The 13,069-nt window shown below is 40.5% G+C and overlaps 1 protein-coding gene across 3 annotated transcripts in view; it reads right to left on the reverse strand.

The window, feature by feature from the left end:
- The window catches only part of dph1 (diphthamide biosynthesis 1), a 69,667-nt gene that overhangs the window by 6,224 nt on the left and 50,374 nt on the right, over positions 1-13,069 (reverse strand). For all 3 annotated transcript variants that reach the window (XM_078792920.1, XM_078792921.1, XM_058080438.2), the window contains exon 9: positions 12,324-12,424. In XM_078792920.1, coding sequence (XP_078649046.1) covers positions 12,324-12,424 — 101 coding nt within the window. The remainder of the gene's footprint in view (positions 1-12,323; positions 12,425-13,069) is intronic.

Genomic DNA, 13,069 nt, shown 5'->3' on the forward strand with positions numbered 1-13,069 from the left:
GTGAAGAATTAAGCAAACAAAGTATTAAACAAAAAAAAAAAATCTACAATAACGACACTATTCATGAATGCAAATTTAAAACACTTACAAGGTGTCAAACTGGCAACATTAACTTGACCTTCCCGGCGAAATGTTAAGTAGAGATGTGGAAGGTGGCTACAAACTGGAACTATAAATGCTCCCTTTTAGGTAATAAGAAACTGTAAAGGGTTAGGGATTGGAGGCACAGCTCCTGGTTTTAAGGTGGAAACAAATGTGCCCAGCATCCCTACACTTCATCTCCAGCATCTGTTTGGCATGTGTTGCATGTGTCCTGATTCACATAAAGCTTAAAAAAACAAAAAAACCAAAACACAGCCATGCAGAGGTATTCAGTGATGAGTGAGGCTGCAAAGTGGGGGTGAGAGGTGGGTATGCTGGGGGAGAGGCGGATGCAATGAGAGGAAAAAAAGAAGTAGAGGTTAGGAGAGTGTGAATTAAAAAAAACACACACACACACACACACACACACACCAACGGTCTCCATGGAGGTAGCCTACATAGCTGGCAGACAGGGCGGTGGGAGGGGAAAGGAGTAAGGAAGGATGGTGGGTGTGGTCTGAGGATGAGAGAGATGAGGAGGACGGAGATAGTGTTGGGAGGAAGAGCAATAAAGATAGAACAGATGGAGACGAGGAGAGAGGAAAAAGAAGATTGTCTGGAAGAGAACCGTGTCTACGCTTGAAAATGCATGAAGGGTGTTTAGGTGTGGGAGTGGGGGCCGTGGGCTGAAACAGCTGGAGTGGAGAAAAATGAACAATAAGGGGGGGGAATGGAGACAGAATGGAGCGAGGCGACCTAGGGATCTTGCAGGTTGGCTTTCTCAGATCAATCGTATCCACAGCTCCATCTACCACTGAGGCAGCCCACCCTTGTCCCTAATCCCGATGATGAAGCTCCAGCTATTGACGAGAAAAGATGAAGCGGCGCAAGTAAAGGCCAATGAGATAAAGCTAGATGTACTGTAGGCGCAAGCCAATAAAAAAAATTATGCTGGTGAAAAATAAGAAGGAAATGGAGGGGGGAGGGGGGGAGTGGAGTCTAATCACTTAAATCACTCGCTTAAATGTCAAAGCTGGTCCTTGTCAAATTACCCATCTGTCTATTCCACTTTTTTTTTTTCTAGTTCAAGTAAAGTTTCTCAGCGGCGGAATTGATTGCACAGTTAACGCTCGCTTGGCTCCGCTTTCAGTGGCAGAAATATTCTGCGTGCAGTTTTCTCATTTTCAAATTCTTTTTTTTTTCCCCTGTAAATGTCAATCTGCTGAAGAGTACATTCTTTTCTATCCTCCTAATTCAAGAGCAAGCTGAGTCACACACAATTGCACCAAAATCAGATCCTCACATACCCTCATATAATAAGATATGAGTTTAGCTTTTAACTACAGTTGAACCTCTGTTTTCATCAGGAAACCCCTTCCAAAAAGTCAGGGAAAAAAAAAAACCTAAACAAACTGAAGCAATTTTTCCATAGGGAATAATGTAAATCCAATTAATCTGTTCCAGACACCCAAAAATTAATAAAAATCTTATAGAAAAAGTGAACCTTTAACATCACTTTCACCTTTACTGATACTTTTTGTCTGGTCCAGCTCTGGACACTGCTTCATTGTAAGTCACAGTTTCAAATTTGCTAAAATACAGTAAAGTTGTACTGTACATTACCCTCATTTATCGCAGATCATTGGTTCCAGACCTGCCCACGATAAGGGAATTCCCACAAAGTAGGATTCAATATTGATAAAAGGAATATTTTTATAGTCATCATATAGAAAACCAGTCTGTCTTTTATACCATTATTAGAGCCCTGCAGACATATAATCACCTTTACAGTATTATCATGCTTTGTTTACACCACATTGTGCACAGCCTACAGAATCAATGAATCCTATTCAAAACTGGGGTTTGTTTTGTAGTCAGGAAGAGTGGCGTGCCCCGAGGCGGGCCGTGGGTGGAATAATTTAAAACAGACCGTTTTGGCGGGAAGCACAAATCCAAGGAAATACAACTTGAATAGGTGCAGATTCTGGAAGAACTATGAAGCGTTGTGTGCTGGTTATTGTGTGTAGCTGCTCTATAGGAGTCCACAACTCTTAAAATATCTTAAATGTAACATTACTGATACCTAGTGATTAGAATACCACATATGAATTGTCATTCAAACTGTTTTTGACAACAAAACAACTATTATTTATTAAAGAATTAAAATGTGAAAACCTGCAATAGAGTGGGAGAACGATGTTCAAACCACAAAGTGGTGAAATATGAGTGTACATTTAAATGTATGTGAGCGTAGGAGATAAGGTGTACAACTTGGTTGGTATAATGTTGTTTTCAATATCAAGTTAAAAGTAGTAGTTGCTGTTCTGTGCGGTTTTGCTGTGTAGAAAGTCATCTGGGTTAGCAATTTAAGTACCTGAGTGGTGCAGTTTAGTCAAATGCAGAAAATAATACCAGGAACTGCCTTTAGCGGAGGTCCAATTGCATTATTTATGAGTCCCATATGCGTCTAGAATTTTATTGAACTTTTCTTTACATCATGTTTGGGTATAAATGGCCAGAATTTGTGCACGAGGTGATATTTGTTTGGTCTTTTCCTCTGAGGTTTGGTTAATTGCAGACTCTAAATTGCCCAAATGTGTGAAGGTGAGTGTGAGTATTTGTTGTTGTCTACACTCTATGTGCCTTGTGATTGATGGTAACCAGTCCAGTCCCAGCTTCCCCATGACCCTATTTTATTGTGACCCTTATTGTGTGGAAATATGGAGTAATAACTATAAAAGCAATCTTTACTCACTAAATGTACTGCAAAAAAGGCTAGTAACGATAATTCATAATGCTGCCTATAGAGAACATACTAACTCCTTATTTCTAAAATCACAAATACTTAAACTTGCTGATATAGTTAATCTTCAAACAGCTAAAATAATGCATAAGGCTAAAAATAACCAATTACCTGAAAATGTCATCCAATACTTCTCTACAAGAGAGGAGAAATATGATCTCAGGGAAGAACTACATTTGAAACACTTATATGCTAGGACTACGTTAAAAAGCCATAGCAATTCAGTATGTGGAATCAAACTATGGAATGGATTGAATAAGGAACTCAAACAATGCACAACGATGAGCCAATTCAAGAAACAATACAAGCAGTTGATGTTTGCAAGGATATATAATACAAGGATGAAGAGTCTTGAACCAGTCATGATGTGCCATATATATCACTATATTGACACTTACTATGGTACCCATTATGTCATTGTATGGTCATATCACCTCGTACTTCGGTATGTGACAAAAAAAAACCAAACAAAAACAAAAAAATAAACATTTAATTATATTAGGAAAGCAGGAAGTGAACAAATGTAACAGTTACTGATTGTAAAAGTACCAGATTGAGGGGTAGGATTTAATAAACTTTGCTTCTTCCTACTCCTTTTGGACATGTGGAACTGTGAACTGATTATGTGATGCATTCAATTGTTGTTCAAATGAAATTAAACCCTTACCATGCGTGGTAGAAAATGGAAGCTTTGTTTCTTTTTCAAGTGATCCAAAAATAATACTACTTTTCTACTGAATCAAGTGATAAAACAGATCAGAGGTGGTCTCCCGTTTCATCTGGAGAGCAACATGAAGGACAGACTGAAAGGGAATTATCAGAAAATAGAACTATTATACACAGAGACAAGCTATCATCTGAGCGTTAAACCGTACAAATAACATTTAGGACTGCTGTTACCGCATTGGACAGCCTGACTTCATTGTGAACCGCCACTGCAACAATGAAGCCTTTGACACTGCAGGAAGAGGAAGGAACGTGTTCACAGAAACAAGCTATTTAATTGTGGTGCTGTCAAAAACCTAAATGGAGCTGATAAAATGCTGCAATGCACTGGGTGGTAAGCTGCGGTCTAGTCGAGATAAGCACGTGTGGTGAAGCCGATATGTGTACAACAGTACAAAGCCTGCTTGGGGAGAGTCTAATTACACATTTAAGAGAATATGATAATGGGGGCTCTCTTTATTTGACTGACTATGTGGGTGGCTAAAGGCAGACGAAGCTTAAAGTGATGAGGGCGGTGGGGTACTTGTGCAATGTATCTGAAATTCAACATGGCTGGTTTCAGCACACTGAGAAAAACCCTGTTGGTTTGCTGTGTCCATTGTCGGTCTCAGAGAAAGTGCAATATTCTGTCAGGGACTTGTGAAAGCGGACAAAAAACGGAAACAATTTCCAGCTGAGCACATCAGATAAGCCAAAAATAAACACACACACACACACACACGCACACACATACATACATACATCTCACCTGCTGCTGTGTGTATGAGTACATACATACTGTATGAGTAATTATAGCATAACACTGTCACAGGAATTAATAAATGAATAATCTATACGACTTTGAAACCTTATATGTGTTAAATGTTAAGTGTCAGAAAATGGTGCAGTGTACTCTTTTATTTGTAGTTTGTTTCTTCTTTGTTTTATTTTTAATTATCGTGTAAATGCATGAACAACATTTCTCCTGTGACTACTAAGTATCTATTTTTATATGTGGATGGATGGATGTATAGATAGATAGAGAGATAGGTAGATGATGTGGATGGATGGATGTATAGATAGATAGAGAGATAGGTAGATGATGTGGATGGATGAGAGAGCGATAGAGCGATAGATAGATGATGGAGAGGATGGATGGAGAGGTTGGATGGGTGGGTGGGTAGGAAGGTAGGTAGATGATGGATGGATAGGTAGAGATGGGTAGAGATGGATGGATGGATAGAGATGGATGGATGGGTAGAGATGGATGGATGGATGGATAGGTAGAGATGGATGGATGGATAGATGGGTAGAGATGGATGGATGGATGGATGGATGGGTAGAGATGGGTAGAGATGGATGGATGGATGGATAGAGATGGATGGATGGATGGATGGATGGGTAGAGATGGATGGATGGATGGATGGATGGGTAGAGATGGGTAGAGATGGATGGATGGATGGATGGGTAGAGATGGGTAGAGATGGATGGATGGATGGATGGGTAGAGATGGATGGATGGATGTCATTGCCTGGCTCCCGTATAATAATAAATAATAATAATAATAATAATAATGTATACAGTGAAGAAAATAAGTATTTGAACACCCTGCTATTTTGCTATTTCTCCCACTTAGAAATCATGGAGGGGTCTGAAATTTTCATCGTAGGTGCATGTCCACTGTGAGAGAGATAAACTAAAAAGAAAAATCCAGAAATCACAATGCATGATTTTTTAACAATTTATTTGTGTGATACAGCTGCAAATAAGTATTTGAACACCTGTGTATCATCTAGAATTCTGACCCTGAAAGACCTGTTAGTCTGCCCATTAGAAGTCCACCTGCACTCCATGTATCATCCTGAATCAGATGCACCTGTTTGAGGTCGTTAGCTGCATAAAGACACCTGTCCACCCCATACAATCAGTAAGACTTTAACTTGTAACATGGCGAAGACCAAAGAGCTGTCCAAAGACACCAGAGACAAAATTGTACACCTCCACAAGGCTGGAAAGGGCTACGGAGCAATTACCAAGCAGCTTGGTGAAAAAAGGTCCACTGTTGGAGCTATCATTAGAAAATGGAAGAAGCTAAACATGACGGTCAATCTCAATCGGAGTGGAGCCCCATGCAAGATATCACCTCGTGGGGTCTCAATGATTCTAAGAAAGGTGAGGAATCAGCCCAGAACTACACGACAGGACTTGGTCAATGACCTGAAAAGAGCTGGGACCACCGTTTCCAAGGGTACTGTAGGTAATACACTAAGACGTCATGATGTGAAATCATGCATGGCACGAAAGGTTCCCCTGCTTAAACCAGCACATGTCAAGGCCCGTCTTAAGTTTGCATATGACCATTTGGATGATACAGAGGAGTCATGGGAGAAAGTTTTATGGTCAGATGAGACCAAAATAGAACTTTTTGGTCATAATTCCAATAAGCGTGTTTGGAGGAAGAAGAATGAAGAGTACAATCCGAAGAACACCATCCCTACTGTGAAGCATGGGGGTGGTAGCATCATGCTTTGGGGGTGTTTTTCTGCACATGGGACAGGACGAGTGCACTGCATTAAAGAGAGGATGACTGGGGCCGTGTATTGTGAGATTTTGGGGAACAACCTCCTTCCCTCTGTCAGAGCATTGAAGATGGGTCGTGGCTGGGTCTTCCAACACGACAACGACCCGAAGCACACAGCCAGGAAAACCAAGGAGTGGCTCCGTAAGAAGCATATCAAGGTTCTAGCATGGCCCAGCCAGTCTCCAGACCTGAACCCAATCGAAAATCTTTGGAGGGAGCTCAAACTCCGTGTTTCTCAGCGACAGCCCAGAAACCTGACTGATCTAGAGAAGATCTGTGTGGAGGAGTGGGCCAAGATCCCTCCTGCAGTGTGTGCAAACCTGGTGAAAAACTACAGGAAACGTTTGACCTCTGTAATAGCAAACAAAGGCTACTGTACCAAATATTAACATTCATTTTCTCAGGTGTTCAAATACTTATTAGCAGCTGTATCACACAAATAAATTGTTAAAAAATCATGCATTGTGATTTCTGGATTTTTCTTTTTAGTTTATCTCTCTCACAGTGGACATGCACCTACGATGAAAATTTCAGACCCCTCCATGATTTCTAAGTGGGAGAAATAGCAAAATAGCAGGGTGTTCAAATACTTATTTTCTTCACTGTATATATAATGTATATGAGAATAAATAGATGACAGCAAATATGAACAACAATGTACAACATAAACAGTAAACTGCACAAATAATTTAAATAATTTTGAATAAATATGATGAACTTTATGATGAAATTTTGTATTATATTGATGACTCAATGCATGAGTATTATTATTTTAGCAATCTAACAGTTAAAGGCTTCTTCCATGAATATGATTCAGGATGATAAAACTTCAGTCAGCAATGCCGTAAAGCTGATATTGGTAAATACTGGACAGCTGCATGGAGTTAAAAGATTTACTTCAACTTGATAAATTTCTACTAACATGATTGGACCTTTTCCTGATACTCAGTGCTAGTCTTAAATAGATTATCATTAAACTGCGTACTGATGCAGTGTTTACAAGTTTAATGATGATGGGCCTTGTAACATAAATGGCAAACAACATCTAGGATCAATAGGATTCACATTCCCCTTAATAGAGTTTAGTATGATATCATTTGTGGTCTAGTTACAAACGCATTGGTAATAATGGGATTTGAATTTCAATATATTGTATGAGAAAAAAAAATATATACGTATATATATTCGATGACGGGTTGTGCCTATTACTAAGTCATTATGGACTTATCTGTTGTGTCCCAGAACACAAAAAAACCTGAACAGATACAGGTCCAAACTCAGTGATTTTTGTCATGAAAAATACAGAGTCCAACATCTTTGTCGAAAATCTTGCTGGAAGAGTGGAAGCTGTTTGAGCTGCAGGCCAGCTGTCCCAATACATGTGATCATCTTGTGTATGTGGATGTAACTAACATGTTTATCACTAGGGTCATAAGAGATGGCGCCTTACCTTTGTAGTCATATATATTGGTTTTCAGGGACACAGTAAAAGCCTTTTCTCTCCTATAATAATAAGGTTTTGTTGGTTTTGGTTGGGCGTGTCTTGCACTCAACCATCAATCTCCGACAGTCTGACCATCTTCACATCCTCATATTTAGTCTTCCCCTTCTTCTCCTCATTGGCAGCCCCGTCTCCAGCATCCTTCAACCGGTAGTCACAATCCTTGCTTCTCTCATAGGCAAACCATCAGTCTGGCCTCAATGATCTCCCAGACATCAAAGTTGGACTGTTCCTCTGTTCTGCTTGTTTCCAATACTGTCCATCCTTGTCGCTCCCAACAAAAGTCCAACCATGTTCAGCTGTGATTCTGTCTGTTGGTCAGATCTGACGTCTGGCTACCATCCACTACCTATCTTTTCCTGATACTTTTGTCAGAAAGAACTCCAGACAATCTTCTCCACATAGTTCGTACTGCCTGCACTCACTTCTTCACCTCTTTTCCACACTCTTTCTTGTTGAGCGGTTGATCCTAACCCAACCCTTCCAACTTCTTGCATCCTCGCAGTTCCACCAGATAACACGTTCACTAACACATATGATTTCTGTTTTGCTTCAACTTCCTCCCTCTCTTCTCCAGCTCATTCCTCCACCTCTCCGGGTCTTCTTCCACCTGCTCGTCATCTGCAGACATCATTGTCTAAGAAGCCCCTCCCATCTGACCTCATCTGCCAAACTACCCATCACCATAACAAACTCAGGGCCGATCCTTGATCCAGTCCAACACTACATCACACCTCACTGCTGCCCTGCCGCCCTCATATATGTCCTGTACAACAACGACTTTTTGTTCATCGCAGATTTCCGAATAATATACCGCATCTCGACTTTGCAGTCCATTGTAGGCTTTTTCTAAAAAGACATAATGCAACTCCTCGTGTCTGTCTCTGTACATCTGATCAAAGACCGCATCTGTGGTGCTCAAACTATACTCATTTCTACCCCTTTCCTTAGCCTTGCTTACACAACTACACGTTCTGAGTGTATTTTCTTCTCTATTTTCTTCTCTAAGACATCCTTACAAATGTCACTCCTGTCGAGGGATAACAAAAACCACACTTTTAGGCATTGACCGAATTTTGTCGGTACTACCGAGCACCAATTCACGTAAATTCAAACTCACGTAAACCAAAATGGCAGTCTCTGTGGAGTGTCATGGTGCCGTTCCTAAAAACATTTAATGCACTAGAGAACAAGACTAAGCTAGAGGGGGGCTATTTATTTTTACTCCTTCCTCTTTTTGCTAATTAAAAATAAAGTAATTTGGCCTCCCTAGACCACCAACACAATTAGTCCAGTGGGAAAAGGAAAGGAATAGAAATAGTACAGCTGGGTTGTAATTGTAGTTGAGGATTTTCATGCCGAAGAAAATCAACTGCAATGTTACAACGCTTTGTTTTGGTATAGTTGTTCAAGTGTATATACAAAGAGATTAATTCATTTTCTACCACATATCCTCACAAGGGTTGCGCGGGTGCTGGAGCCTATCCCAGCTGTCTTTGGGCGAGAGGCGGGGTACACCCTGGACTGGTCGCCAGCCAATCACAGGGCACATATAGACAAACAACCATTCACACTCACATTCATACCTATGGACAATTTGGAGTCGCCAATTAACCTAGCATGTTTTTGGAATGTGGGAGGAAACCGGAGTACCCGGAAAAAACCCACGCATGCACGGGGAGAACATGCAAACTCCACATAGAGATGGCCGAGGGTGGAATTGAACCCTGGTCTCCTAGCTGTGCGGTCTGCGCGCTAACCACACGACCGCAATGCAGTCTGGAAGAAGGTAAATTAAGCCAAAACCATACCACTTCCACACTGAATAGGTGGATAACATTTTTTTATTTAATTATGTTGAAGATGCCTTGGCTAACACCATGCAGTGTGACGGTATTCTCATGACATGACGCAAGGGTGGGATTGAACTCGGGTCTCCTAGCTGTGCAGCCTATAGAGAGAGATAAATATTTTAAATTTACACCAAATAATTAAATTAGCATTTATTACCACAAAAGTACAGTGAATTGGTACCTTTGAGTATTGGTACCGGGTATTGGTTCAAATGTGAAAATTACCCATCCCAATTCCCGTCTCACCTAAACAATGTCATAAGTACACAGATCTGTCATCAGGCCTAACCGTAGGGGAAAAAAGTAGTCAACATGTGTGATCCTGCCTTGTCCTCCGTCTTCCTCCCTCTTCAGGAAATAAGTGTCACAACCATTCCCGTTCGTTGCACAAAATCTACCACCTATTTCTATCCTCAACACCATGCCTGCCCATCACCCTCTCATCTCCTCCGTTTCTTTCACCAGCATGACGTCTGACAACCATTCTCTCACCTGTGAGGACACTCTGCATCAACTCATCCACCCAGCTTCAGAAATGTTCTTTCTCTTCTAACTCATCACCGACTTTGCTCCCCCAGTCTCAATACTCATCACCATAGCTCTGTCTGATACTACTCTGAACTCAACAACAGTGTTTACATACCTGTACTCTTCCTCCAGGATCACACCTATCATATTTCTTTTCCTAATCTCTTCCAATGAGTCTAGTCATGCTGCCTTTCCGTGTTGTCTCTTGGTAGTGGTAATGGTAATAGTAATATTTCATTTGAACATGCATCAGATTACAATTGAATGCATCACAATCAGTTCACAGTTCCACATGTCCAAAAGGAGTAGGAAGAAGCAAAGCTTATTAAATCCTACCCCTCCATCTGGTACTTTTACAATCAGTAACTGTTACATTTGTTCACTTCCTGCTTTCCTCATATAATTTATGTTTTTATTTTTTTTGTCACGTACCGAAGTACGAGGTGATATGACCATCCAATGACATAATGGGTACCATAGTAAGTATCAATATAGTGATATATATAGCACATCATGACTGGTTCAAGACTCTTCATCCTTGTATTTAGCAAACATCAACTGCTTGTATTGTTTCTTGAATTCGCTTGGACGCAAAGAATATCGATCATTCTTCTCTCCATCATGTTGGCCATCTCCCTACTCCTTACAGAGTTGAGTTTTCTGTCTTTGTAGCATAGCTTCCAATACCAGTGGTGCAGTGATCAATCGGGTATGGAAAGCATCTTTGAGTTTGTTTTGACCAAACAATTAAGACTAATAGAAAAAAAAACTTTTTACAATGATGGCTTGCTTTCCAAGAAAAGACAGCTGGCTCAACTCCCTCTGCATTACCCCGTCACTTTGTATGCAACTCTCTCTCGTTCAATCTCTCTTAAATCTGCTGTCCTTTTCTCACCCTCTCCACCCTCACACATCACACTTCTTCTCATTACTCCATGATGAGAGGGCTGGCTGGGGGAGTGTGAGAAGCAATGCGAATGCAGGTGTGATTTGGACTCTTGCACGTCCTGAGTCAACATTCACCTCTGTTGCTGTTGACGGATATATTAGATGGAACTGAAATGTTCAATGTTGCTTTATGAGTGTGTTGGAATTTATTTAAAATCAGTGGCAGAGAGCTTATCACACATGGTTTATCTATCCGTTATAGATGCATATGTATATCAACATTCTCGGTCTGCTCAGCTTACACAGAATTCCTGTTTATTTAAGGACAGTGAAATCCTTTTTTTTGTTAATATATAGACGATAGGTCACATACAAAAGTCCCTTAATATGCCAACAATGAATAATAAATCCAGGGCAAACTCACCACACACTGACCAGTGTCTAATACTTGTCTTATATTTGTGATTGAGATTAATACTAGGTATTTTCTTCTTGTCATTCACACCGACACCAGAGAACTGACGATATGCAGCCACGCCACAGAATCCAGCTGGAAAGAATTAGTGCTAAGCGGTAATGATGGTCATTTTAAGCTGCTAATAAACATAATATACTTTTTTATGCAACACACCAGTTGTTTCACTTATATTTTTCGAGTAATATTATGTCTTAATGTTTTTTTCTGGCCAGAGACAAGAGACAAATCATCTCATAATCAGGTTGTTTAACTGTATATTTGTGTCATTATGGTACGTTTGCCAGTTCCTTGAGAAAGAGGAGGAGATGATTCACTTCCCTGACTGCATGAACAGTTTGCTCATGTTTACAGAAAGCATGTCATGTGAGGTTATGTGAATCATAATAGCATTGCAAAGCTCTACCACAGAAAGATGTCATTTTTTTTTATTCTGTGGAGTCTGTGCATCAATGGCAGTGGTAATCTAGTTGGTTTTGCTACAATGCCTCAAGCTGTATACTGTCCATTAATGTACACTTTACAAAAGACTGCTATATGATGGAAATAACCAAATGAAGGGGGAAATCAAATCAAATATGTAAGTGTTTTGGACACACAAGGAGGAGATGTACTGCATTTGCTAAATGAAACAGTGACCTTTTCATAAAGCGTGTATTACTTCCCCTGCTAGTTGCCACAAAAGGGAAGACGCCACATTGATTTTACAAGCCTTACATAAACAACACAAACAATATAGTGTACTATTTAATGGTATCTCTGAAGTTATTTTCCCTAGTCATGTTTTTTTACAATAATCGTTAAGATTTAAAAAGGCTGTGATCAAGCAGCCTTAACTGAATGACTAGTAAATGTGTCCTACTTTTGAAAGCACATTCTGTTATTTGTGTGTTGGTCTCATTACTCACGCGTCGACATCAGGCAGCAGATCCAACTTGCTGGGGAAAATCTCCGACAAAAGAACTCGAGTGAAGCTCTTGCCCAGCGATTGCAGCCTCGATTCCAGGTGCTACAGAGAGCAACAAGTTAAAATGTTGGGACAGAGCTTTAATTCTCATATCAAATGAAGATACTTATCTAGTGAAAACCAGCCATTTGAAACAAGCTAAGCTTATTATGCAACAACAACACGGACACACTCAAACAGTACAGGATATTCCAAGCTTTCCACAGGGAAGGCCAGAGTAGTTCTTCCTGTGACAGTTGTACTATTGCTCTTTTGCATTTGCATGTTTTACTGATATTTATTGTTGTGACTTGAGTTGCAGAATTAGCCGCACTAGACTGCATGATATTTATTATTTGTTTTTATTTATCCACATTCACCATATTATATGGTTTTAAAAAAATACGCTTTTGACACCACTGGTTTGCTAAAGGGCTGCACGGCGGTCGTGTGGTTAGCGCGCAGACCTTACAGCTAGGAGACCAGGGTTCAATTCCACCCTCGGCCATCTCTGTGTGGAGTTTGCATGTTCTCCCCGTGCATGCGTGGGTTTTCTCCGGGTACTCCGGTTTCCTCCCACATTCCAAAAACATGCTAGGTTAATTGGCGACTCCAAATTGTCCATAGGTATGAATGTGAGTGTGAATGGTTGTTTGTCTATATGTGCCCTGTGATTGGCTGGCCACCAGTCCAGGGTGTACCCCGCCT

Source organism: Doryrhamphus excisus, linkage group LG8 (genome assembly GCF_037039965.1).
Source record: "Doryrhamphus excisus strain RoL-2023G ecotype Guam linkage group LG8, RoL_Dexc_Guam_v1.1, whole genome shotgun sequence".
Lineage (NCBI taxonomy): Eukaryota > Metazoa > Chordata > Actinopteri > Syngnathiformes > Syngnathidae > Doryrhamphus > Doryrhamphus excisus.